This window comes from Natator depressus, chromosome 1, assembly GCF_965152275.1.
Source record: "Natator depressus isolate rNatDep1 chromosome 1, rNatDep2.hap1, whole genome shotgun sequence".
Classification (NCBI taxonomy): domain Eukaryota; kingdom Metazoa; phylum Chordata; order Testudines; family Cheloniidae; genus Natator; species Natator depressus.
The window spans coordinates 295,724,317-295,746,527 of NC_134234.1; the positions used below are offsets into that span (position 1 = coordinate 295,724,317).

The following is a 22,211-nucleotide window of genomic DNA, read 5'->3' on the forward strand; positions in this document are numbered from 1 at the left end:
TTAGCTTGATTTTTGGCTTATTGTGAAAGTCAGGGTGCTTATTTACTGCGTGAAATTTGGCAACTGTGATTTAACTTATCCCCAATCAGTTAGCAAAAGGTGCTTTTACTGGTGTAGGAATATGATTACAACCACTGGTATATGGCATTATGCCTGGTACTTTTGAAAGACTCCTCCTCTGATAGGGATCCCTAGGTGGCACTGGGTTCCTGGTGGCACTGTTGCTGCTCAATCCCAATATACAATTCTTGCTTGTACAGTGGTCTGAAAAGGCTGTGAAGCACGCACGTAGAACCTGAGCCTATCCCAGGGGAACTCCCCCCAGGTGTTCTGAATATTTTCCTCTTACAGTTGTGTTTATAGCCATCATCTCTCCAATGGAGATTATTTAGAAAATCACTTCCTCCACCCAACTTCATTCCTGCATGCCTATGGTAACATCAACAGCTTCATTGGGCATACAACATCCCCAGCAGTATACATTTAAGCGGCAATGGGCAGACATCTGATTGCCAATATCTCCAGTGCTTAGCAAAATAAAGAAACACAAAGAAGGGTGGAGGCAAAGTAATAGTATACAAGTACTTAAGAGGTTTAATTTGACATTTACTAAGGCCTTGTCTACACTACCGCAGTAAGTCGACCTAAGTTACACTACTCCAGCTATATGAATAATGTAGCTGGAGTCGATGTAGCTTAGGTCAACCTACTGCGATGCCTACTCTACCCTTTGTCGACAGGAGACGCTCTCCCATCAATTTACCTTAATCTTCTCATTCCGGTGGAGTACCGGAGTCAACCATAGAGCGCTTTGCAGTCGATTTAGCAGGTCTACTGAAATCGATCCCTGGTAAGTGTAGACATGGCCTTAGAGTACCACTGTCAATAAGCGAAAGAGTAAACAGTATATATACTGGGCTAATAAAACTACTTTAGAACTCACTCCCCCCACCCTCCCAAAAAAACCCACTCCCAAACCCTTCTTTTAAATTCTTAATATTTCTCCCCATAAAGTGCATCAGGCCAATATATGTTGGACAGGGCACTATTTATTTCAGCAACTGTTACTGATACATTATCATTCAATGATGTAGCTCACAATTTTATTCACTAAGTGAACCAGGTTATTCAGTATTTCCATGGGTAATCAACTATATTAGTAACTTTCTCATCACCCAAAGCAGTTAAATGCAATGTATCAGAATTATAGCAGTTAGTGTAAACTGGGATTCCATCTCCCCCAATTCTCAACCTTATGTAGCACTAATCCTTGAAAAGTAAGACCTTGTCTACATTACAAAATTAAGTCGACCTAAGTTAGGTTGACGTATAGCCACTGCAGTAATTACTGCACTGATTAACGTCCACACTATGTCCCCTGTCGGTAGTGAGAGTCCTCGCCAGGAATGCTTTCACCAATTTAAACTGTGTGGAACCGCCCCGCCCCCTCCCCACATGGTGGCCTCCAGCTACGCTTCTTGTGGGGGTGGAGTTATTAGGTCGGTGTAGGACGTGACACATCAGTAGGAGCAACATTGTATTGTAGACACTTACAGAGTTAGGTAGACATAAGTTACCTTACAGAAGCCTAACTCTGTAGTGCAAACCAACCCTAAGGTGTAGCAGAACATTAAGCCACATTCTGCCACTCTTACTCACTACTATCCACTCTGCAAATATAGTCTTCTTTTCTTCAAGGTACAGCTAAGGTATTAATCAGGACGATAACTGTGGTAGATTCTGGTCTGATGCTGGTATTTGAATAGAGGGTTGAAAGTATTTTGCGTCGACACCTTCTGTTTTACTGAACAAAATCTAAAACATTGTCTTTTACTAGCATAGAAGCCATTATTCAAAGTGTTGTGCGTATTTTAGTATCGTGAAAATTAGGAGCTGTACTGTGTTGTCCCTAATGTTCAACTAGAAATAATGTTCTTATTGAAGAAGAAAGGGCAAACTTTTTTTTATTGTATAAATGCAATTTTAATTAAGGTCAACCTGTACAAAAAGCTATTAGAATGAATACTAAGTGAGGATATAAACAGCAAACATGATGTCAGTACACAATGTATATTATACCTCCCAGTTTAAGAAGCAGTAACTCTAAACTGTTCTTACTCATTTGAGAGTGAACTGGGAAAGTTGACTATAACTATTTATTACGTGCCCCACATAGCTGTGATCTCCACTTGGTTTGTACTGAACTGTAAGGCTTATAAATTCTAGAGAAGCTTGAATCTGAGAAAGTTCCTCCCATTTTTATTCCATGACTTTATATTTTATTTTAGATGTTCCTTTTATTCTGCTCATTTATGATTCATGTTTGTGGACAATAGTCTATCACTGGGCTTCAGCAGAATGGATGACATAACTTTTTCAAGAACACCTGTTATACAGCATTTTTGTGTTATTAATATAGCATCATGGAAAAAAGATGTATCATTTATATATAAGGATAATCAAAGAGACTAAAAAAAAAGCCATGTTAGAACACCCATTTTAAAGATTTTATTGAATCATAGTCACTTCAAATGTTGTGAAACAATTTTCTACAATCTTGAGCTTTTCTTCAGAAAGCAGGTTTTCCTGTTTTAGTTGTCCAATAAGAGCTTCCAAGGATTTGAGCCTACCTAAAGTTTTTCTTTCCTGTTTTTCAAGGAGTGTTATCTTAGAATGCAGCTTTGCAATTTTTTGCCAGAGATGGTCCCTGTCTATGTCTTGTCTGCAATACGAATGCTCAGTTTGTAATACTTCAGTTTCACCATAATTGTTTATATATGCAGATTTTTGAATTTCTATTTCTTCCATGTCTATGAACTCCTGTTTAATAGGCATTAAAGAACTACTTACCATCGAAGACTCTTTAGAACACTCAGCAGGTACAATGATAGCAATGACAGATTCGTTATTTCCATTAAACTGTTCGATAGTTCGTGTGATTGTACTGAAAAAAACTGCGTTTTCACTTGGCTGTACTTCCACAGAGCAGACTGCAATATGTGAGTTAGGATTCTCAGCTAGATGGTCAATAACTGGCCCACCCGCATTTTTAAATTTCAAAGATGAATCCAGGTATTCAGGGTCTGTAACTTGCAGAACCGTGGCTGTACAACTTAAAAGATTCTCTACCGATGTAGGAACATTACTTGCTTCTATGTTCTGGACAGCTTCTGCCATTAAAACAGGTGTTTGTTGAATATGCCGCTCAGATGAACTAAGAATTATGGTGCCCGCTTGTAAGTTTTCTGTATTCTGAAACGGCACTCTCTTTTGTGGAGGTTTGCTCAGGGTTGATAAGCAAATTGCTTCAGTGTTTTCATCTAGCCTTTCTGCAATTGTGACACTTTTCTTTGGTGAACAAGGTTCAAACGATGCAGATACATTATCTGAATCTGCACACACACGGATGTCCTCCCCATCCTCTGTTTTTATCTCTTGTGGCTTGTGCTGAGAAGGGTCTTCTTCCTGGAGGAGAAATGACACCTTTTAACTATAACTACATATAATGCACAAAAGTTTCCTCATTCTGTAATGTGCTATTGAGTAACTATTTTTTGGATAATCACAATTTTTTAAAATATTGCTCAAAGATTAAACCACTAATTTGCCAACAATCCATATATTTATCTCCAATAGAATGTTTCCCTTAAACTCTGTATACCACCAGAGGCACTCTCAAGTATTGGTCTAAAAAACTCTATGTAAAATACTTTTATAAACCTGAAATTGTTTTATAATTCTTCATGTAAATTGATGACACATACAATAGAAACAAGTTGCCTTTCTCTGACAAACTGGTTAGCTTCTCCTATTCTATCCCCAAACATGTTATTCGATACAAATTAATGATTGAGTATGCTGCTTTTGCATTACTGAAGCAGCAAAGCAGAAAATCCTGTTTTTTCCACCTAATGTAATTCAGTGGACTGATGGTTCTTTCAGACAACCGCCAAGTGACTTTACTTTTACAGAAATTTAGTACAATGGTAGAAAAGAAACCTAGATCTTCAGTGCATAAGTAACTGAAGTGGGTTACATGGATGTATGTATGTGGTATGCATGCACATCTACACAGGTTTATTTTTAAATATACAAGCAAGCATGGTGCTGAAAGTCTGAACACTTCATAAGGATGGAGACATTTCTTTTATGACTCATGGTAAGTTAACAAGTGGAAAGATCTTACATTGATACTGCTTCTGTTTTTATCATCATCATCATCAAGGCTTGCGCTTCCCTGGCTACTCTCTCTTCTCCCCATCTACACAAATCACCTCTCCCCCATGTTTAGGATTAAAATCTAAATAAGCTTTTTGATATGTTGGTCATTAATATAAAAATATACTAACGTTGTGTGGTATATTTTTTCAATAGGTTTGATTTTGAAGAGGGTAAGCTGTAGAAGTTGTAGTCATGTTAGGCCAGTAGACTAAGAATAAAAACAAAACAAAAACCTGTAAGCAACTTTAACTTTGCTCACTAAATATTAAAATAAGACAGGCAAGTATTAATAAGAATGTGGAGACAGGATGTAAAAATGGTGTGTGGTGAAAAAAGACAAGTCATTCTAAAGTGTACATTCATAAAGATATGCCTATTCCAGACCACCCATACTGTTGACTGATCAACCTGTTCAGTGTTTTCCATGTCCTTCATAGGTAAGAATTAAGTAGGAGTTCAGCAGAGTGACATGGGTTCCATTGCATTCCAATTTAGTTTTGTAACACACTTCAAAATTTAAAGGATTGAAAAAGTTATGGAAATAGCAAAAGTTGTTTCCCTACCTGCAGTGCTATCATCTCTAAAGTGGGTACCTAATGCTCAGTCAGTCCTAGAGATTTAAGAATACAGGGTAGCTCCCTTCCTCTGATCTACCAGAAGCTGAAACAGGGCTTCTTTGATTGAATTACTGAGCCCTGCTTCATCTGTTCAGAGATGAGAAAACTGAGAAAACACCCAGATTCTCTGGAAATTCTAACCTAAGGTTCTACCAGAACCAAAGCTAGGCTGGACAGAGAGAGGGAGGGAAAAAAAAACAAAAATCCCATCAGGGTAGAGCACTCACAAGTAGAGCTTTGAGGAATCCCCATTTGTTTTGTACCAAGACATAAGACCGAGCCTCAATATGTCGCTGCAGTACCTCAAGCATGTGAGCAAGGGAGCTGTAATATGGTTTAAGGAATAAAATCTCAAAACACAATCTCCAAAGCATGGAATGAAGGCCCATCACTATTTGACTGATTGAGCAGTGGGCATCCATACAGAAGCAGAGATATCCTTCATATATACATGTTTTCCTTAGGCTAAACACACATCTCAAGAGTTCTAGTGCCACACTGGCCTTCCTCTCAGTCAGAACACCTGTTAGTAGAACTAGGCATTGGGCCCTATGAAGGAGAATCTAGGCTTTCATTAAAAAACCTCCTAACCCTTGTCTTTTCCATGATAGCTTTAAAAACAAACACAAGCCAATGTAAAATGATCACTAGTGTTGAAATGAGCAATCACCTAGGCTCCATTTCTGCAGCATAGGATCTTAATTATTTTCCCATTCACATATATTTTTCATGTAAAAAGGTCAGTTGAGTTTGGGAGGTGTCCTAAAGAATCACCTTGCATCTCTAGGAGTTCATGAGAGATGCACACTATACCCCAGTGAGATGCTCCTATAAAAAAATAAACAAAGTCTGGGAGTCGGGACATACGTGCCTAAGCATCTTTATGGATCTGGCCTTCAGATTCTACAGTAAGTGGGGTCATGCAAGTGTCCGGAACAGCTGCCACATACAGGCAGTGAAATGAGCCTCCATGAGGTGCTGGGGAGGAGGAGGAAGCATGCAATATTAAGAGGTATAGTGCCTTGAACAGAGGTGGAACTTTTTTTTTTTTTTTTTTGCCAGTGATGAGAGAGGAATATAAAATTGATGCTTTCCTCCTCCTCGTTTTGGGGATTCCCAAAACACAGTTTCATCCAGGGAATGTTTCATGCATTGCTGACTGGGAAGAAGCTACAGGGAAACTGTTGTTAAAATATTGGCAGCATAACCTCAAAGTATTTGTACAGCTTTATAGATCAATTATCTACGTAACATCTCCTCTGTAAAGATTGTGATTAGACTATGAACACAGACATAAAAAAGGAAGGTTATGCTTCTGCTAAATGCAAATCACTACCTTTCTCTCCCTATAGTTAGCAACAAACTAATATTTAAGCAATAATTATTTGAGGCAAGAACCATCTTTTTGTTTTGTGTTGTACTGTGCCCAGCATAATGGGGTTCTGCCCCATAAGTAAGGCTTCTAGCAGCTATGGTAATACAGAAAATAATAATTTCATTCCATAAAGATTTTTAGATCATCCCAAAAAATTACTATTACTGTGTCACGAACTGCTGGATTTTCTTTCCATATTTTTAAGAAACTCATCATAGTTTTCATCCTAGAGAGTGAAAACCTGTTTATATTAAGTTCACCTGCAATTCAAGGAAACCCACACTTATTTCTGGAATTCATTTATTATATTTTAAATATCAAAAGTCTGTGTTAAATGTTTTCTTTTTCAATGTTAAAGTAGCTAGATAAACACAAATTTCAGTTTTATAAATTAAGCTACGATGGAGACTAAATATCCATCTTTGTACCCTGCCTCCAACACTTCTCTCTACTGGATGCTTCAGAGAAAAGCAGTAAACCCCTGTAGTCTCCTTCAAAACATTTATATTAAAAACAATACTATGATATATGTGAAGCACTGGGTCTTTACCTGACCAGTTGTATGGGAAATGTCTTCATGACACAACATGGGGATCCGATGAAAGAAGGTTGATAGTCCTTACAAATTTTACTCTGATAGTTTAAAAGCAGATCCCAGTTGTTATTCATACAAAGTGTAAAACGATTCTGTGTCCATTACCATTTACAGGATGTAACCATTTTTTATACTTCTGTGTAAAAGGAATACCTGAGAAAGCAACTCGTGTTGGAAAATTTTAACTAAACAAGATTTGAGTATTATACTTCTGAAAGAGTATATGAAGTTGTTTTGTTGGATCATATTAAAGACGTTCTGTATTAAAATCACAAATGAGTTTGATTCCCCACAGTTTAAATTCCAGGGTATTATTAATTAAGAGGTCTCTTGGTTTTTGGTCTCTTATTTTTACTGTTTCTCTCCCTCTGTGTGTGAAACTTGCAAGCTGCTAATTGTGTTAGTACATCCTAAGACAGAGTCTGTTCTCAAAGCAATACTTTGTAACAACAACTACTCACACAGAGAGAGACTCAAAGTGATACTTTGTAACAACAGAAACAGCACACAGAGACTCCCCGCCCTTTTGTTGTATTCATCTCGCTTTGTTGACAATCGTGATTGAGATAGAGGATGTATGTGGATGGATGCTTGGTGTGGATAATAACTGAATGATCAGGGAGGTGCCAGCCTAAGAATCCAGAGTCCATAGGCCGAAGGCGGCGTCAAGTGGAAACAATCAAAGGACCCCCGGAGGGCAGACTGGAATCCATCTCACAGCCTCAAGGATGGGAGAACCGAAGAACAAGATAACTTCTGGCAGCACGGAGCTGTCAGGAATGTGCCATCTGCTGACTGATTCAGCAACAGCATGATGACAATTCCCATAGACTGGCATAGGAATAAATTCCTATAAAAACAGACTCTAGAAAGTGAGAACTTTGGGGTCTGATTCTGCAAACCAACTTCCAGGAGCATCAGATATGCATCTGACAAGGCCCTGCTCCCTCCTCGTGTCCAGGCCACCTGGCCAGTGGCTTGGCATGAGCAACTCTAAGTCTGGTAACTATGATAACAGCCTTGCAGAACGTGTGTGTGAGAGAGAATGTGTGAATAAATATGAAATTGAATGAAATGTTATAGCTATAACTAACTGCTTACTATGATTCTTTCTGTATTCACAATAAATGTGGCATTTTGTCTTATTCCCTTTAATAAGATCCTGCTGGTTTTTATTTTACTGGTATAACAAAGTATACTGAAGTTCTAAAAAACTTATGAAGAAGCCGATGATAACCCATTATGGTATATTATACTGTATAAAGCAGTAACTGCTTTGCAGGGATATGCCAATGAAATACACAGCAATGAAAAATAGCAATATTTTTATAATTTGAGCCTGGACTCCTGATCCTTTAGTGAATTTTACATTAGAGAGAGGAGAGTCAAGAAAGGAAAGACATACACATGCTGAAACTGAAAACATTTTAAAAAGCTAATGTTTTTATACCATATGAATACATTTATTGTTAATAAGGTGGCCCTGACAAAATTAGCTATTTGAAACAAAATAGCAGCTGTAAAAGAAACATTAGTATTTGGACAGAAATTACCTAACAGCAATACTTCCAAGATTGGGTCTCAATCAAAAGTATGAAACTATTAGATGTTCAAAAGAAAAAAATTCCAAGTATTACTTTGTATGTATGGTTTTGAAAATTATACTATACTACTATCAAGCCAACACAGCGCTGTATTAAATAATAAAGTGACACATTACCTGATTATCAGGCAAAGAGAAAATAGTTGGTATTGCAGTATGTTTCAAATATCGAATTCCCCATCGCACATCAAGAGAGTCAGGGGTAAAATGGTCACTGCACAGGAGCTGGTGCTTACTGGGAGTCCACGTGTCACGTTTCATATTCCGCAACCATTTCTCAAGTCTTTCTTTATCATGAAGTGGAAACCTGGTTTAAAAGATTCGCACAAAATTAGTTTTATACTTTTTTCAAATAAAATCTCTTCATCTCACTCCTAAATCTTCCCTTACACAAGCATCTATCCTAAAGTCTTTATATAGTGCTTATAAGTGCTAATTCTGGTAACCATAAAACTTACATCTAGATAATCATGTGTGGGGAAATCTTGGCTCCACTGAACTCAATGGCAAAACTCCCACTGACGTCAAAGGTGACATCCTGGCCCCAAAAACATCTAGTATGGGCTGATCTGGGAACCCTTGTTCAAAAAACAGTTTCCAATGAAGGCCCTGGGAATACTTGCTTCAGTAGAAAAGTAGGAGGATGTGGTCCTTATTTTGTTTTAACAAATAAGCGAGCAATTCTCAAATTATTGGATTCCACCTATTACTTTAAATTTGTTTTAATTATATTTCTCTTAATCTATTTGAGCACATTCCTAAATTTGGGGGTTTTTTTAATTCAAAAAGCCACTCTACTAGTTTAGGTTAAAAAATAATTGTATATAATATAATAATAAAAGTGTTTCTGTCTCCCTCTCCCCAAACGTTCTTTTACAGTGATGTGAACCCAAACAGTAACACTGATTAGTCCATGAGATCTAGAAAGTGAAAGACTAAAAGCTAATAAAAGGAAACTGACTAGAGTAATTTTTATCATCCAAATTAAGTGAAAAGGAAAAGAGAGCACCAACAGTGGCAGGATTTTTTTAAAATTTGTTTTTAAAATACTGTTATGCAAAGTGACAGACAAACCCCAGGGGAAACAGAATGTAGGGGAGGGCTAAACAGAAACAATGTAAGCAAAGCCATGAAACTTGTCTAGTGAGTCAGTTTCCTGCCTATCACATCTGGAAGTTCATAGATCAACCTTCATAGATCAAATTCATAGATCAAAATCAGTCTTATCAATGGCAGTGAAAAATATCAATGACACTAAAAAAAAAGTCAAGCATTTCCACGTACAGTAACATTATCATTCAGCACAACCTCAGTTCACATCTCTCACCAAAAAGACACGACAAGACGCCAAAAAGGTTAGGATTCTCAGCTCCTTAAATATCTCTTTAGTTTTGACATGTAGCCAACGATAATACACATATCCAATCACTGTCACACTCAAACCACAACCTTGAGGTTCGATGTTAAGGTATAAATGGTCACAGGGTGTCCGGGGGATGTGAAAAGTACTGCAGATGTCAGTAGTGGGGTTGGGATGGGTAGCAAAATTCAGCAGAGCCTCCTGGCACCTGCTGAAGACCTAGCTAGCCTGGAGCCTTTTTGCAGAGTCCACAGCATGCCCTAATCCCAGGGGGCAACCAGATCCCCAGGCTCCTTGGGCTCACCCTGACACAGACCCACTCCCCGAACCCCCTTTTACCCCCCCCCAGCTGCCCTTAATAACGCTTTAGTGGTCGTTTAATGTTTTACTCCGTTCCTAGCTAAACACTGACCGGGTAGAACCTCTGTCCAGAGGCGCAGCAAGCCCCGAGCTGGCCTGGGCAACGAGCAGAGCGCGGCTGAGCAAAGGGAGTTGGGGAACTGGAGCGGGTAAGGGCGCACTGCAGCTCCCAGAGCAGCCCCCCGCCCCGGCCCGGCCGGTCCCCCCCGCCCAGCAGAGCTATGAGGAGGTTGAAGCACAGGGCCTAGAGCCCTTGGACAGCAGGTCCTGCGCCCCGCTACAGAGACCCCCCCCCCAGCGAACGCCTGGTGCGGCCTGGGCCCGAGGGAGGGCGAGGAGCGGGCTGAGCGAGGGCGCCCGGCGAGGCAGGCAAGGGAGAGGCCCCGCTCCCAGGGCGACGGGCCCAGCACCGAGGGGGTGCGAGCGCGCCCTGGCGCTGCGGCCTCAGGACGGGAGGTCCCTGGGCTCCGGCGGAGCGTCCCCTCCCGCCGCGGGACCGCCCGGCCGGCCGGCACTCACGGGTAGAAGCTCAGCTTGCGCTGGTCCCTGGCGCTCTGGCCTCCCCGGTTCTTGCAGCAGGACGCGGCGCAGTATCGGGGCATAGCGGGCGCTGGAGGACCCAGCCCGAGGGGGAACCATACACGCAGGCAGCGGGGCGCGGGGATCGCCGAGACAGCCGCAGCCCCTGGACGCTCGCCCCGACCGCCGCCCCACTTCCGCTTCCCCAGGCCTCTGACCCCCCCCCATCGGCTCATCAGCCGGAAGTAACGTGACTCTTCAGGGTTCACAACACCCTTCCACATGCACTAATGCGGCGGTGTCACGTGAGATAGGGCAGCCAATAGTGTAGCGCTTCGTGTAGGATTCGATCTACGGTTGCGGCCGCTGTGTTCGCCCGCTCAGAGCAGGAGGAGAGGAGTGCGCGCGCGGGGCGGGAGGTGAGCGCAGTTGTGGGGCGGCGACAGCGCCCCGGCTTTTGCGTTGGGGCTGGTGGAGGGAGGCCGGGGAGGTGTGGGGATTTCTCTGCTCTTTGGGGTGGGATGTTTTTGTTTCAGGTCACTCTGATGTTTCTCAGGTTCTCGGGCCCTGCTTTTTATTCTCTTCTCTCCTCTCCCCCGGGAGGAGGGTGTTTGAAGTGCTGAGCTCCCCTCGGTGTGGGGGCATCTGTGCGTGTGTGGTGCTGCGCTGCTGCCTTGGCATTTGGACACTGGGTTTATTTAAAACTTTTTTTTTGAAACAGGGTCGTGTCCAGTTAGTGTAATGAGGTTTAATTTGGCTAGGAGGGCTGTGAGAAAGGTGGGCGGGGGGGGGGGGGAAGAGGCAATAGCCTCCCCTCCCCTCGCAGACTTCAGTCACTTGTCTCCATGATGAATTCTCCAGAATAATAGTAAACCCCATAATTTTATTTGCACGGACGTTATGGGTGAGGTTTGGGGGGGGTCAGCAACTAAATGACCCCATACAAACTGCAGTGGTCTTCACAGCATTGAGGTCAGGTTCTCTCACTGATTCTCTTTCAAAATCACAAGACTGTTTTAAGGAATTGTGTCTGATAGCTAAAGCCTAATAAGGATTTTTTTAATTAACTTGAACATATTTTTTTCTAACACACTTAAAAACCCAGAAATACTTAAAACAGTTTAAAGCTCTGAACGCTCCCATGTAACGTTTTCATCTAGATATGACAGCATTTTGATAACTAGCACATGAGGGAGGGAAAGTGAAACTTATCTGTCTTTCAGATTCCGAACTGAAATGAAAGAAAGGTATGCAGAATAAATGGTGACAAGTGGGTTTTTTTTTAAATAATTGCTATAATAAAGGTTTTGGATTTAAATAAAACTTTTTGTGCTGCCAAAAAAAATGCATCTATTTTACATAATGCCAGGTTAGTAAATTCATATTGTAGTAAAGAAAATATACTGTCAGCTATTAATAGTTAGAGCTAATCTAATATACAGGCCTTGCTAGTGTTTTGTGATAGCCTTTTGTCAATTAAAGTACTTTTAAACATTAGCCATTTTCAACATTGCTTTTAAGTCTGAATACCATGGGGATGTTGAAACAAGCTGAACATTGCATAAGGTTTATATTGTTAGAAATAGTGTTTTTGGGAACTTTGTCTAAAACATTCTGAAGAACAACCAGTTTAATCTGAACTGGGGTTTCTTTTTAAAATATGGCACAACTTCAGTGTTATTTTTCATATAAAAATGCTTTACAACTTCTATACAAGACAATAGACAATATGTAGTATAAAACTGTTTTGCAGGAAAGAGTAGTTTAAAATAATTGGAATGTGTGCATGTGGTAATAATGCCAGTATACAAGTCATAGAAGTTGAGAAGCTTAGGTGGAGTGAAAAGATTTGAAGGCAGAAATGGGGTGGGGGGGTAGTTTGCAGCAGTTTTTGGGAGCTGCAGGAGTGATTTCTGGCCGAACTGCCCTTCGCTAGTGGGAGTGGATAGAGTCAGATGCTAGAATGAGCAGGGGTGCATAGAGTCTATCTATGAGAGAATGGGGCAATCTTTTTAAATAAGGAGGGCAGTTTTGAAAAGGATACTAGAATGAAGAGGAAGCCCATGGAGGTGTTTAGAGAGAGGCCAGATGCACTTCTGTTTCTTGCTACTTATGGGAGAAGTGCAGCAGTTTTGTACACTTGCTGGTTTTGGGAAAGCTGATTTTTGGAAGTCTGTGGAAGAAGACATTTTAGTGATCAAGGTGTTAAGAAATGATTGGGCAAATGTTTCAGCATAAGTGGAATAAAAGGGTTTACCTGAGCAACGTAGTGCCAGTGGTCGTAGGCAGATATGTATAGACAGGGTATGGAGTTTGGGGTTCAAGATGAAATCAAGGTTATGAACTGTAGTGACCAATTGGAGTTAACTGAGGTGGATGCTTGTCATGCTCAAGAAAAGCGTTCCTGATTTTATGGGATTGAGATGAAAATCCACAGGTCCATACCTGTGAAGGGTGAACAGGTAGGAAACACTAAAAGTGTGGAAAAACATGTACAGTTTCATAGTATTCAGTGTCAAAGTGGTAAAGTTTGAGATTAATGAACAAGGGAAGAGACTAGATGTAAAAAAGAAGAGGGTCTAGAAATCTTGCTGTACTTGTAGTAATATATTTAGTATTGAGCAAGAGAGACGCCAGAATGAATTGCACACTTCGTAGCTAAATACACTGATCAAAATACAGTTCCATTTTGAGACTAGCCCTTAAACACTGACACTTGGCATACTATCAGCCAAGCAAATGTTTAGGAGGGCATTATATATATCTAGTCTCCGAAGGATTGGGTGGTAGTATGTCAGAGCATACAAATAGTATTGAATATACTTTCAGTATTAGTAGTCACTGAAAAGATATAAACTATTTCAGATAAACTGATATATATAAACTGATATAAAGATATAAACTGTTTAGGTCTGATTTTAAGTTCAAAACCAAAAGGAAGCCCTCTATTTAAATACAAATGGGCCTACAAATCAAGTGCTGTCTTGTTACAGCTAAATATTGGGTTTGATCTTTAGCCATGAATTTCTTTTTATGGATATATGCTCTTCTTAAAATCTTTTGTAATCAAGGAAATCCACAAAACAAAATTTGTGTATAGCAAATGTTTTGTGGGCCCGTATTCTCCAAAAACAATCACAGCCATCAAAGCCATACAGACAGCATTCTGACTTATTCAGGGGAAGTAGAATGGAGCTGTCATCAAGGCAAGAAATGTATTGGACCCATGCTCCGATTCAACATTTTCCCTGGCTGAGTTACAGTCAGTGATGCCCAGGGAATTAGTGTGTCCACTCCCTCACCTAATCCTGCACTGAGATGATATATTATTTTTCTGAGTATGCTTAGTGCAGTCCCCTGGCATTCTGCTGGCTGGATGAAGTCCAACTCTATCTTTGGGCACTCTATGTCCTCACTACATATCTTGGAAGCTTCTCCTTATTCCAAGGGACATTCAAGTACTAGATAGTTAGGCTTCTTCTCGAAAGGATTCCTAGTATGCTGACTAATTGAATATAGCATGTGCCTGTTTTGTAATTGGTACTGTCTTTTTAACATTAAGCTTTTCTTTTTAAATGACTGACTATGTGTATTGTGTACAGATTTACTGGTCATCATTTCCTTAACCTGGCAGTAGCTTGTTTTTTAACTCCAAACTTTTTATCCGTATCTCTGATAGATTGTACAGTTCTCGACTATCTGATAAATTGATCAACTATTTTAATCTTCACAAATGCCACATGCTGAAAGTTCCCCAGTGCACTTTGATCTTATGTTCTAAAACTGTCTTGGGTCTTACAGAAAGCTTCAACCCAGAGTGAATTTCAAGTGCTCAGTTAACTATTGGTATATGGCAGGTTTCAGAGTAACAGCCGTGTTAGTCTGTATTCACAAAAAGAAAAGGAGTACTTGTGGCACCTTAGAGACGAACCACTTTATTTGAGCATAAGCTTTCGTGAGCTACAGCTCACTTCATCGGATGCATAAAGTGGAAAATACAGTGAGGATGTTTTTATACTGTACACAGTAGCTCACGAAAGCTTATGCTTAAATAAATTGGTTAGTCTCTAAGGTGCCACAAGTACTCCTTTTCTTATTGGTATATGGGGGGCTTACACATCTAACTCCCAATGATACTGATTATAAGTCCTCTATATCAAGAATATTGTAGACTTTTTAGTTATCAAAACTGCATTTAACTGCAAGCCCATCCCATGTTTTTCTTCACCGAGAAAGGACAAATTTGCACTTTGTAATGGGACTCTGTGGCTAGTGGTCTCTTGCTCCACCACAGTAATCTCTTAGGCCTTTTAACTTGCCCTTTGAAATTAGGAGTGGGGGTTGGGATTCAGACTTTTCTCTTTCTTGAAGATCAGCACTAGGCCCTGTAGCAGCCCAGTGTGTGTGACGAGAATGTCTTGCTTGGGTCTTCTGCTCAATAGAGGCAAAAAGAAAAGGAGTACTTGTGGCACCTTAGAGACTAACCAATTTATTTGAGCATAAGCTTTCGTGAGCTACAGCTCACTTCATCGGATGCATACTGTGGAAGGTGTAGAAGATCTTTTTATATACACACAAAGCATGAAAAAATACCTCCTCCCACCCCACTCTCCTGCTGGTAATAGCTTATCTAAAGTGATCACTCTCCTTACAATGTGTATGATAATCAAGGTGGGCCATTTCCAGCACAAATCCAGGGTTTAACAAGAACGTCTGAGGGGTGGGGGTGGTAGGAAAAAACAAGGGGAAATAGGTTACCTTGCATAATGACTTAGCCACTCCCAGTCTCTATTCAAGCCTAAGTCATTATGCAAGGTAACCTATTTCCCCTTGTTTTTTCCTACCACCCCCACCCCTCAGACGTTCTTGTTAAACCCTGGATTTGTGCTGGAAATGGCCCACCTTGATTATCATACACATTGTAAGGAGAGTGATCACTTTAGATAAGCTATTACCAGCAGGAGAGTGGGGTGGGAGGAGGTATTTTTTCATGCTTTGTGTGTATATAAAAAGATATTCTACACTTTCCACAGTATGCATCCGATGAAGTGAGCTGTAGCTCACGAAAGCTTATGCTCAAATAAATTGGTTAGTCTCTAAGGTGCCACAAGTACTCCTTTTCTTTTTGCGAATACAGACTAACACGGCTGTTACTCTGAAACCTGCTCAATAGAGGCAATGGTTCTTGCCAGTTCCTTCTCAACCTCTTTGGGTAGCTCCATGTTCACAGCTCTTTTCGCTTTCTTTCAAATGCTGCTGCTTGCTATCTGGTGAGAGACAAGTATTCCTAAAAATGGTATATGTAGCTGTTGGACAAAATACAGAAAGCAAATACTGGGCCTTGCAATGAAAATGGCTAGTTAGTGAATACCAAATGTTTGGACCAGGACTGCGGGTGCTGGGGGGGCGGAGATGAGGCAAGTGTAAATATGAACCAAGGAAGAAACTATGGGCATTTCTGTTGCAGGTGACAGCGTGGTGTGGAGATAATTCAAATCGCTAAACTCATCATACTGCGTACTGAAAATTCTGCAAAAGGGAGCTTCTCCAGCAAAAGTGAAATTGAACATGGTTCCATCTCTAATTGTTGCATGGTTCCTACTTTTAAACATTATAGACTTGCCTGTTTTAGTTAGCAAAGATGCAATTGAATTGTCTTAAGTTACTGCCTAACTTCAGAGGAAAAAATCGTGACCATTTGTATTCAAGTCTTTTTCTGTCTTTTCTAGGCACTTCAGAAATGGCTACCACACAGTCTGTCTTCACATTTGCTGTCTGCATTTTAATGATAACCGAATTAATATTGGCTAGAGAAAGTTATTATGACATTTTAGGAGTTCCAAAAAATGCATCTGACCGCCAGATCAAGAAGGCATTTCACAAACTGGCCATGAAGTACCACCCAGACAAAAATAAGAGTCCTAGTGCAGAAGCAAAATTCAGAGAAATTGCAGAAGGTAATATAAATTATGTAGTAGTATTAAAGAGGGCTATGGATTGTTTAAGTCTGTGGGCTTGAAATGTCTGTCTGTACTCTTTTAACTTTTCTGTTGGGTTAAAAATTACACCAGTTTATGACACACAGCCTGCTATATCTGGTCAGTTCTAGAATAGGGCCACAAAAGTGCTCCTGGTCAAAGGCACCTGTGACAGTATCTTTGTCTACCAGAACTAGAAATGTTAATTTCTGCTGTTGGTAGCTGGAAGTGTCTAGTCTTAAAATATGTCTGATTACTATCTTGATTCCCCCCCCCCCCCCCGTTGAATTGTGACATGATTTCAGTGATGGCTGTCTGTAATAACTTCAGATAGAAACAAATACTTTAACATTTAGTCTTCAAGTGGATCTTTCATGATGCATTTACTAGTGGCTAATTGTATTAAAATTGAAATGAGTGGCAAGGAGCAAGATAATAACTGATACTTAAAACCCCCTTTCCAGTGTCATAAATTTAACCTTATAAGACCATAAAATGTAATTGCAACTCCACTCTTCTCAGCTGTGTCTGTGAAGCTATCAGTAGTTCCTCTTTTCATGTTCTGTAGGTGCTGTTATTGATTCTTTATTGAACATTGTCATGACAAAAGAGTGCATTGTAATGGCCCAACTCACACTTCTCTCTAACAGCAGAGTTCGAACTTTCTTTGTGTAGAGTATTTGAAAGCCCTTTAAAAAAAAATTAACAAATAGAGGGACAGAAATATGGTTGAAATTGTCCTAACTGGGCAAGGCACACATGTTGAAGTCCATTGTTCTCTTGTGAAGTAGAAATGCTGACAGACCCATACATTTTTACAAGCTATGGTCCTGGGCCAAAGATCAGGTAGAAACTTCATTTCCTAGTCTAATAAACCTAGATTTGTGTATTGCATGTATCATTAACTTGTTCATGTGGAGCACCACTCTTTTGTTTGTAAACCAACCTTGTTTCCCTACTGTTCTGCATTAAGCACAGTTTGGTTTAGAGATGTGTGCTGCAGTACCTCTGCAACATAGCTTGTTCCTACTGCTTTAATAATTATCAAATGGAAAGTTTTTATCTGAAACCCATCACAGGATGACAGAGTTCCTGTGATAGGAATGCGTTGAACAGTTTAAAGGGAGGGGAAAGCTTGGCTTGCCAAGTCTTTTTACATCTCCTTCCCCCCTCCCCCCATTTCACTGCCATTTGAAAGAAAATATTTAACTGCTGTTCTTTAGTGCCTGGTGGTTAAAATACTAATTTATTTAAATAGAATATAGTCTTTAAGGATAAGATTACAGGATACATTTTGTCTTGACTTACTGCATGGGAACACTTGCGTGGTTATTTTAGAATTACATGAATGTTTAGCGAAATTGTGGCTTAACTTCATTACGTGTATATTGAAAGTATCACTTTCACCTGTGCTTGTCATCACTGATGTGCTTGCTGCTTAAAAAAAGAAAGGTGAATGATTTTGACAGGAAGATTTAAATCTGACTATATGTGAAATTCTGACCTAATTTCTCATTTCAATACTTCTACAGCATATGAAACGTTATCGGATGAGAATAAACGAAAAGAATATGACGAATTTGGCCATGGTGGAGGACAAGGAAATAATGGAAGCCCATTCCAACAGTCATTTAATTTCAACTTTGATGACTTGTTCAAAGATTTTGACTTGTTTGGTCAAAACCAAAACTCACGGTCAAAGAAGCATTTTGAAAATCACTTCCGGGGTCATCGGGAGGCTCACAGCAGGCAAAGACGTTCTTTCCAAGATTTCTCCTTTGGAGGTGGACTGTTTGATGATGTGTTTGAAGATATGGAAAAAATGTTTTCTTTCAGTGGCTTTGACAATGCACACCAGCACACAGTACAAACTGATAGCAGATTCCATGGATCTAGCAAGCATTGTAGGACTGTCACTCAGCGCCGAGGAAACATGGTTACTACATACACAGACTGTTCTGGACAATAATATTTCCTTTTTCTTCCATATTTCTCTTCCCATTTCCTCACCTTGATGATTTTCTTGTTTAGTGCTAATATGGAACAAAAACTCTTCTCTGAACTGTCTGATAAACTATTAAAGTATTTAACATAATTGCGGTAAAGAAATTCTAATTAAACTAATTCTTGCAGCTAAAACATGCAGCAAAGTGGGAGATGAGTGCCTCATCTGTCTAGAAAAGGCTGTGTATGGGGGAAATAAATCCCATATTAAATAAGAAATGTTTACCAAATTGAAATATATTTCAATTTTTTAACGTAGGAGGAGGGTGTGGGTGTTGTTTTTGTTTTTTAATTAAATATTCTTACCTTAATATGATTTTTGTCAAACATCCTATCAGGGGTGTAGACTTACTGATGCATGTATAGCCACATGAGTTAAACTAATTATTGTGAAGTGTTAAACTTACAACTTCCTCTTTTTTTCTTTTAAAAAAAAATCCTTATAGACTTAACTTGCAGTATTCAGCTGCTGTAGACTACGTTGTGGGAACTATGTATAATTCACACACAATACAGCAGTGGAAATTCAACTCATCTGCATTTTAACTTGCATGATCAGTTCTAGAAATGTGAATGTAGAACATCTTTAAAACAGTGTAAGGAACCATTGCCTGGAGTTTAGAAGTTTGTTTGTATTTCCAAATGTCCTTTCATTGGCCACAAACCTGTAAAGACTTTAGCATGAACATAACTGTGCATATGTGAGTTGTCTGACTCCAGCGGGACTACTTGTGTGTGTAAAGTTGTGTACATGTGTAAGTCTTTGTAGGATCCAGGACAGTATCTGTCTAAAAACTAAATATGAGAACCTGTATTATTGTAGTACATACTTACTATTTAGTTATGTCCTCCTGGAAAATGAGGTAGTGAAAGTTTATTTTATCCTCAAATTATTGCTTTTTAAATTCTCCTCATGATGTTATAATGAACTTAAACTAAGTAAAATTAGATCCCTATGCCTGATGTGACTTGTAGCTTAAACAAGTACATTTTTGTAGTAAATAGATCTGTGATGGAGTTTGCAGATTTCTTCATATAAAAGAATTATTGTCCCAGCTTCACAACTTGAAAGGTAAACTCTCTTCTCCAAGTGAATAAACAGCAAAATTGAAAGTCAAACTTTTTGTGGTATTTGTTTAGTTACATTTGGCAATTGAGTCTGCCGTAGTGGTGGTGGCATACTAAAGTTGTCATTTGCTATACAGCCAGCAATGAAGTCCATAAGCCACTATAAACTGGAAGAAAAACCCTCCATATCCAAATGTCACCCTAATAGATCTCTACATCAGTCCTTGAAGATTTTCTTTGAGTATTAATATAGGACTGACTGGACTTCCATGTAGTCACTGTATTAAACTGCATCTTTTCAGTAAAATGGCTGCCACCCACAATTGCGAATTGCCAGTTGTAACTTAAACTAATGTTTAAAATTACATTTCACTTACTTTGTGAAAACTTACCTTTCACGTTGATTGAGTGAGCAAATTGAGTGTAGGGTTCTGTAAGTTGCTGTGTCCTAAATAAGCTTCATCTTTTTAAAAAGCCCTAGACTAATTTTATTATAAGGAAGAGACTTTGCCCTTCAGCTCTCATTTAATATTCCTCCGCTACATCCTCACTCATCGTGCTAACCTTCCCATGACTGTCCAATATTGTCTTTTGTTAAATTTCACTCACCTAGAAGCCTAGAAAGGATTTTTGTGTTTTGCTAAATGCTTTCTCTTTCATTCTTTGTCTACTTTATAAATTGACTAATACCTCATATTCTGTCTTTATAAAAAGCCAGTAATTTGTGAAACCTTATCAGAATGTGCAATATTCTTATGGTAGAGAGAAATGTGCTTTTATTTTTTGTGCAAGTAGATTTTAATTCTGTTGTGTACTTTAATGTAAATTTCTGCACTTTTTCCATAACATACTCTTATATGGATATTAATCCTATGGATACATTTAAGCAAAAATAGCAACTGTCGTTCATACAACATGGGTATGTAAGTAAACAAATATTTACAACTTGAATGCACTCTTGTAAACTATTTTTTCCCACGGCATCAAGATTACAAACATCTTAGTACTGTTTGGGAAAAGCCTACTTTTCTCTTGGAGAAAAATTGTACACATTAAATGTTGGCATAAAAAGTGCATGCCAGCATAATATATTCAGGTTGTATATTGCTGAATGCTCATAACTGGTGTAGACTGCTAAAACTCATCCAGGTAAGAGGCATCTTAGTAAGGGAGATGGGAAGGTGTGGGAGATGGTGTGTGGTTTTTGGGTTTTTTTTGTGTGTGTTTTTTTTTTTTAGTGGAAAGACTAATAATGTTTAAACCACACTCTAAGGAGTTCTGGTTCTGTTGATTTTCATGGGCTTGAAGTTCCCTACCAGAACCAGGCTTCCACTAAATTCCTTCTCTCTCTAGCAGGGCCTGAGCTCTTCCTTTTGGCTATTGACCCAGCCCTCTCGCTAAGGAGAGGCCTTTACCCAAAATTCTCCACCTATCTCAGAATAAAACAAGCCAAAACTATCCTGATTAATTGCATGTGGTACACTTGAAACAAGCAGCTCATTACCCTTCTTCGGGTGTGTTTTTGTTGTTGTTTTAAGTGTTTAGTAGCCAGCTGCAAGCAACTATAGCACTGTTTCCAAGGATTCCTTTAGCTGAAGGTCAGAGGTCATTTCCCTCCCCAGGTTTAAGACTCCAGTTTCTGAGGACGCTCTAAACTGCTGAGGTCAACTAGAGTATGTCCACTTTTCTCAATTCTCAAAAATCAATTTGTGAAACAATCAACCAAAACAGATGTTGCTAACACCAAGTAGATACCACTTTAAAAAAACAGCCTAGTTTAGCTTACTCAGTTCCACATTCACTAAATCATATCTGCTTGTCCTAAGAAGCATGTCTAAGTCTTCAAACATCCCATAATTACAGGACTTCTCAAAACAACGTCTTTCACCTACTTGGGATCTTGGGGAAGAAAAACCAAAAGAGGATTAATAGACAGGTGGAGTGGGCATAGATGATTGGGAATGGAAAAGAATTGATAGGGAAGAGAACTAATGGATTGGGGAAGCCCTGGTAGAATATTGGAAAGGGGGGACTGATTTGTATTGAAGTGGCCACTGGGACTTTACATTTGACTTACATGTGTAAATTGTTCAGACTTTTTACTGAACCAATTAAGGCAGGCCTGCACATACTCCTTCCTCAACAAGGCTGCTGTTAGGTCAATGCCTTTCAGAATAGAAGCTTATTCAGAGCTCTTGCACATTCTTTTCCTATTTAATTATAGCATCTGCTTTGTGGCATGCTCTGTAACTGAAGTCCTGATATAACCTTACAAACCCCTGACTTCAGTTACTGGGAAGTTTCTCCAGTTCTCATTTTGGGCTGAAGCTTTTATGCTTGGTTTCTGTCTCTTATGGAAAATCTATCCATTTGTGTTATGTGAGCGTGAAAACTACATTTTTGTATTTTTTTTAAAGTGAACACTTAAAATTTAAAGCTCTGCCATTTGAGCTCATGTGAAAAGCTAGTACTTTATTCACAAATTCAAATTTCATTTCAGTTTTTACTTTT

The 22,211-nt window shown here is 39.4% G+C and overlaps 2 protein-coding genes across 3 annotated transcripts; one reads left to right on the plus strand and one right to left on the minus strand.

The window, feature by feature from the left end:
- Window positions 1–1,029: 1,029 nt before the first annotated feature.
- On the minus strand, window positions 1,030–10,849 carry THAP5 (THAP domain containing 5). 2 transcript variants are annotated; one of them, XM_074951923.1, is made up of 3 exons: window positions 10,651–10,849; window positions 8,529–8,718; window positions 1,030–3,465 (listed from the first exon to the last, which is right to left on the minus strand). In XM_074951923.1, the coding sequence occupies exons 1-3, from the start codon at window positions 10,731–10,733 to the stop codon at window positions 2,509–2,511; spliced, it is 1,230 nt and encodes a 409-aa protein (XP_074808024.1). In that variant the 5' UTR covers window positions 10,734–10,849; the 3' UTR covers window positions 1,030–2,508. The 2 variants fall into 2 exon arrangements, with proteins under 2 accessions (XP_074808024.1, XP_074808034.1); XM_074951933.1 differs by lacking the exon at window positions 10,651–10,849 and adding an exon at window positions 10,184–10,314.
- A 66-nt stretch (window positions 10,850–10,915) lies between these two features.
- DNAJB9 (DnaJ heat shock protein family (Hsp40) member B9) lies at window positions 10,916–20,619 on the plus strand. The gene is made up of 3 exons (XM_074951945.1): window positions 10,916–11,069; window positions 16,380–16,607; window positions 18,161–20,619. Exons 2-3 carry the CDS (start codon window positions 16,391–16,393, stop codon window positions 18,595–18,597), a joined length of 654 nt encoding a protein of 217 aa, XP_074808046.1. The 5' UTR covers window positions 10,916–11,069; window positions 16,380–16,390; the 3' UTR covers window positions 18,598–20,619.
- Window positions 20,620–22,211: the final 1,592 nt, after the last annotated feature.

Excerpts from the sequence above, each read along its gene's own strand:
- THAP5 (XM_074951923.1), bottom strand. The coding sequence starts at position 10,733 with ATGCCCCGATACTGCGCCGCGTCCTGCTGCAAGAACCGGGGAGGCCAG. Across the intron at positions 8,719-10,650 it reads CGCAAGCTGAGCTTCTACCC|GTTTCCACTTCATGATAAAG; the intron begins GTGAGTGCCGGC and ends CTTTTAAACCAG. Across the intron at positions 3,466-8,528 it reads TCTCTTTGCCTGATAATCAG|GAAGAAGACCCTTCTCAGCA; the intron begins GTAATGTGTCAC and ends TTTCTCCTCCAG.
- DNAJB9 (XM_074951945.1), top strand. The coding sequence starts at position 16,391 with ATGGCTACCACACAGTCTGTCTTCACATTTGCTGTCTGCATTTTAATG. Across the intron at positions 16,608-18,160 it reads ATTCAGAGAAATTGCAGAAG|CATATGAAACGTTATCGGAT; the intron begins GTAATATAAATT and ends ATACTTCTACAG.